The 5,803-nt window shown below is 34.7% G+C and overlaps 1 protein-coding gene across 1 annotated transcript in view; it reads left to right on the top strand.

Moving 5' to 3' along the window:
* The window catches only part of CARNMT1 (carnosine N-methyltransferase 1), a 45,862-nt gene extending 42,838 nt beyond the window's left edge, over window positions 1-3,024 (top strand). The window contains exon 8 of the mRNA XM_044659540.1: window positions 376-3,024. Coding sequence (XP_044515475.1) covers window positions 376-477 — 102 coding nt within the window. The 3' untranslated portion in view covers window positions 478-3,024. The remainder of the gene's footprint in view (window positions 1-375) is intronic.
* The last annotated feature ends 2,779 nt before the right edge of the window (window positions 3,025-5,803 follow it).

Here is a 5,803-nt window from a genome sequence, read left to right as displayed (position 1 = left end):
GGGGGGGGGTGCGGGGGGGGGTTGAAGGGGAAAGGTGGAGCATGAATCATGTAACCATGTCAAAAATGAATATTAATAAATGTTTAAAAAAAAAAAAAAAGCAAGACCTCTACTTTGAATATGAAGGCCTTTTTGTTTGCTGCATTGTGTATTTGAGGCTACATTTTTCTTTCTTTCTTTTTTTTTTTAAATCATAACTAGGAGATTTTAAGCTAATTTAGATATGCCTTTTCCCCAATTATCCTCAAATTGCAAGGCTTTAAAATTCTCTGTTAAATTTGGAGCCATGTAGAATTTAGAAGTATGAACCTGTTTGCAATCTAAATGAGACATTTAACATCAAAAACTTATAATTGTATTTTTTTTCTACGGCAGGTAGAACAAGAATCTGTATTGTCCACGTACACTGTGAATGATCTCTCTATGATGAAATACTACTATGAATGTGTGCTGTTTGTGGTTCGTAAACCACAGTAATTGATTGTCTCCTGTGAGATCTTCAGGAAGAAAAGATTAATGGAGCAAACGTTGAAACAAACAACACAAAATTAACTCTCGGTGGTGACAGGACACAACCTCAAATCAGTGGTGCCTTCTTTATTCCTAACAGGATTTAGATATAGTGTCTATTTTCTTAATATATGTCTGTTGCTATCCAGACATGTACTATGCCATGGATATTTGTACTATACGAGTGAGTGAAAGTGAAGGGAAGATCTTCAAATGTACTTTTTCCTTGAAGTGCAGAACTCTTTGTCTCAAGTAGAAAAACTATCCTTCTGTGTCTTTATGAGGCTGCCCTATTGTAAGGCTGCTGCACTGATGATTCAGTAGTATCGAAATCCTAATACACTTTTGGCCTTGTTATATACATTGTATACATTTAGCTCAAGAAATGTCTAAACCATCTTCATTTCAAAATGAGAGTTTTTCTCACTGGATCTGAGGCAGAATATCTAATGGGTTTCTTTTATCATTAAAATTAGTTGATCATTTCTATAGTCCAACTTGATTTAGAGTAGTATTAAAACATTTTTTTTCATGAAATATCAAATTGAATTAGGTCATCAACAGGTAAAATGCATTTAAATGATCTGTGAATTTTGGTCATACTAAACAAATTTTTAAACAATACTTGTTATTAGGTTATTTTGAAACATTTGATAAGATCTTAGAGAGTGAAATGAGGCATAAAGCCCTGCTAGGAAAATGTAATAAATTGGAAAAATGGGAATAAGACTTTGCCCACTTATTATGTAAGACCTCAAGCTATAGTCACATATGGAATTCATCAGTGTAAGTGTTTACGTAATGTTTTTCTTTTAGCTAGGTTATCTGAATTATTAGTAACCAGGCACTCTGTTTAGAATAACTATACACTAAAATAAAAATTATTACACAGTAAAATCTGTACCATGGTAACAATAGGTGTGATGTGATGTGGGAAAATTGTGAATATGAAAATCAGGGTTACATTTCTGCCTATAGTATACACCTTAAATATTGTTAGCATCAGCTATTAATGTAATTTTGGATTAAGCAGGTCAATTCTAATGATTGTTGGCGGCTTTAAATTTCTACCTCTAGTAGTTCCTTTCTGGAGGATGTTTGCTTTGTGGAAACTGTAATTTGCAGGATCTATCATCACTTCCACACTTAAAATTCATAGAGGGGAGGAATTGCTCTTGTTGAAGAATTTCACAGGTTACAATGTATTGTATGAAAAAACTTGTGGTGAAATGTATTAGATAAACCTACTGATTATAATAATGTGCTGATAAAATGACACTTTTATTGGTAAGAAAAGTTCTGGGAAATCTTTGGTTACATATTTGTTTTCAATGAAGTTAGGAAGTCATAACTCCATTAAGGTGTCTTATGACCCCATTCACTACTTTCCTCTACTTGCATATTTTAATAGGTCTTCTGTGACCTTGGCTTTAAAATGGAAATAAGAAAAATTCCCTGAATTGCCTTATTTGTTGAAATATGAGACTTGTAAGGACTTTACCTTATTGAATAATTTTTTTCTCTTTTTGATTCCTAAGTACTTGCAATATTGATGCAGAACATCATAAAATATTACCTCCACAAACTAATTAGAACTTATCTTCAAGAAACAAAAAAGCATACTTTCTTGTTAGAGAAGAAAAAGGAAGTTTTAAAGGAACTTTACATGTTAAAACTCTTTGAAAAGTTAGAGCATGCAAAATGGAGATAACTTAGAAATACTTCACTTACATAAACAGTTTACTGGTATTTCATTTTCATACACGGGTCAAAATAGTTGATGATCTTTTGACATATAGAATTAAAGCAAGAGTATAGCAACATGTGTGAGTAAGCTTTATTATTACTAACCTATATTTTTTTCTATTTTCTGCATCTATCATATAATAATGTAACAATCTTCCAAATTATATCTAGTGTTTTAATTGGTTAAATTCAGAATCAGTTGTTTCATTTTTTCTTTTCCCTTCAGTCTATCTTTTTTATCATTTTATAATGTACATTTTCATTCATCTTTTAAATATTTGCATCTGAAATATTCTAAACTTGAAAAGGTGGCTTAGATCAATAAAAGGCTCCAATGGAGGTTATGATTTATTATTTTTTATATTTAATTATCCCTTATCACTAAATTGCATGTTCTTCATTGTTACTTTCTGAAGTGTTCTACATGCATAAGCATTTTCATCCATTCATGTTTTAATAAAAGGGAAATAAGCATGTAATTTTGCTTAATTTTTCTTGCCATAAGCTAAAACAACACAGGTTGATCAAGTGTGCAAGATGGAAAGTGTAAAATACAAAGAAAAGATGTATAAATCACAGTATAAAGCTTCAAGTGAAGTTGTTTGGCGACTATAAAATGTACTGTATTGATATGTAATCTTCATTCTAAAAGCAGCTAAATTGCTGAATTGGAAGCTTCATGTCTGCATGAACTTTCCTATATTTTTAATTGTGTATGATGGACTTAATTTTTCTTGAACATTAAAATCTGCGATTACTATGAAAGTATATCAGCTTGATCATTTGCTTCTAGGCAGTGGGATCAGTGGAAACATGGGATTTGGAGTCTGAGAACTGGGTTTGAATCCTACCTTTGTGAATTTAACTGTGTGACCTTGGGCAAGTCACTTAAATCTCTTTGGGCCTTAGTTCCTCTTCTTAAGGTTCTTTGCAGCTCTAATTACGTTAACCTTTGAGGTTCATAATCCACCACAGGACTGATGACTTAAATGCAGGAACTAGAGGCAGCATGAGAAAGCTGAGAGTGAATTGGCCTTAGAATGGAGAGACTTAGATTCTAGCTTCATCTCTGCCAAAAACTTGCTGTTCAACCTTGGTAAATTACTTATTCTCTGGACCTCAGTTATCTCATATAAAGAAATTGAACCAAATGATCTTTTTTTAAAAGTTCTTTTTAAGCTCCAAAATTTTGTGATTGTTCGATATATATTTAAGAGCCTCTGAGAGTCTAGTCTTGCTTTTATGCAAAGCTTTTGAGAATCTTGAAACTTAAATCAAGGAGTTACAAGGATTCTAGAGGTCACCTAATCCAGCCCCTACCCAAAGGCTCCTGGAAGTTTTACGTGCTGTGTATCATTCAGATCATTGTCATCTATTTAGTCCATCTTGACCAGAATCACTCAATGGGGAACAGCAGAGGTCTTCCAGGCAAGCTTCTTACCTAGTACAGGAAAATATGTTTTGAACACTTCCAGTGATATTAGCTCACTATTAGTTAGTTAGCACTAATGAAGTACTTAACTGTGTGTCAAGAAATGATATTAAGAGCTACCTCAAAACAAACCATTTCATTCTTGAAAGGTAGAAAATTCTTGAGACTGAATCAAAATCTTTGTTCTGTAACTTAGGCCTATTGGTCTTCATTCTACCCTCTGAAGTTACAAAGAAATTTAAACCCTCCTATGTATAATACCCCAACTAGTTCTGGTCTAGAGATAGGCCATAATTCTATTCTACATATCCTCTTAAAATGGAAAACAGTATACACTGAAAATAATACAAATTATAAGCCATAGTTGAATTTTACTCATATTGGAAAAGAAAAGGCAGCATCCCTTGCCAGACTGACTTTCCCTAGCTACTTCATTGACATGATTTCTAAACCCCTCACATGATTTGTTTCAGTTTGTGTCCCTTTGAAAGTATATTGCCAGGAGGACCATCCAGCATGACATGCTCTATCAAAGAAGGCACTGTGCTCTATGAGCAAAGCAGATTTGCTCAAGTTTATGTGACATCTCCATCCCAAATGTTTATTTGACTATTCATGCCTGATCTGTAACAGAGCCCTCCAAATTCATACTGGCCTAATTGGCCACAGTTGGACACACTGTAAACTGACCTCAACATAGTCATGCCACTTTGTTCCTCTTTTGAGTATGAAAGACAATAATTATCTATACTATACTACTTCATTTGGTGATCTCATAGCTCCTATGGATTTGTTATTTCTATGATGATTCTCAGATCTTCCTAGCCTGCCCTAACCTTTTCTGCTGATCTCCAATTTTGTATCTCCACCTACCTTTCAGACATCTTAAACTGGATGTCCAGTAGACATCTTAAACTCAGCATATTTAAAACTGAACTTACCTTTCCCCTTAAACTCTCCTTCCTTCCAAACTTCCCTATTAACTTTAAGAGTATCACCTTCCTCCCAGTCCACAGGTTCACAACCTAGGTGTCATCCTCAACTTCTCACACCAACTCCCCCCACCCCTATATCCAATCTGTTTTGCCAGGGCCTATTGGTTTCCCCTTGGCAACATTTCTTGGATGTGCCCCATTCTCCTTCAGACACTACCACTACCACCAGGTACGGGTCCTCATCACCTCATACTTGGACTATTGCAATAACCTTCTCATTGGTCTTTCTGCAATAAATTTCTCCACTCTATCTTCCATTTAGGCTGCCAAAGTGATTTTCCTAAAGCACAAGGTCAGCTATGTCATGTCATACCCCACTTCCACACTCATTCATTCCAATGGCAATGTTATCATGTCCAGAATCATATACAAAATCCTATTTGGCATTCAGTTTTTCATAACCTACTCCCTCCTTCCCCTCCTTCCATACACACACACACATACCTTTCCAGATTTCTTGCACCTTACTTCCTCCATATACTCTTCAATCTAGTGACACTGACCTTGCAATTGTATCAATAAGACACTATGTCTCTTGGCTCTGGGAATGTTCTTTGCTTGTCTTCCATACCTGGAATGTTCTCCCTTATCCTTACTTCCTAGTTTCCCTGGCTTCCTTTAAGTCTTGACTAAATTTGAACCTGTAGGAAGCCTTTCTCAACCCCTCTTAATTGTGTGCCTTCCATCTTTTAATTATTCCTTATTTTTCCCATATATAGCTTGATCATGTTTGTTTATTTGCTTGTTGTCTCCCACAGATTGTGGGCTCCTTGAGGGAAGGAACTGTCTTTTTTCCCCTCTAGTTTTATCTTTATTTTTTAATAACAAATTTACAAAATGATCACCCTTGTGCAAATATCAATAATATGGAAATAGGGCTCGATCAATAACACATGTAAAACCCAGTGGAATTGTGCCTTGGCTAAGGGAAGGGAGTGGGAGGAAAGCACAGAAAGAACATGAATCATGTAAGTAACCATGGAAAAATTTTCTTAAAGTCAAAAATAAATTATTAAAAAGAAAAATAGGTTAGAACCAGATTTTGAAGGTCTTTAAGTGACAAGTGAAAGTCTTTATCTTGTTTTTATCTTAGAGGCAATAGGCAGCCACCAAAAGAAGC

The sequence above is a fragment of the Gracilinanus agilis genome, chromosome 1 (assembly GCF_016433145.1).
Source record: "Gracilinanus agilis isolate LMUSP501 chromosome 1, AgileGrace, whole genome shotgun sequence".
Taxonomy (NCBI): domain Eukaryota; kingdom Metazoa; phylum Chordata; class Mammalia; order Didelphimorphia; family Didelphidae; genus Gracilinanus; species Gracilinanus agilis.
Note: the sequence above shows the minus strand (reverse complement) of the source record. Positions and strands in the feature narration are given on the sequence as shown.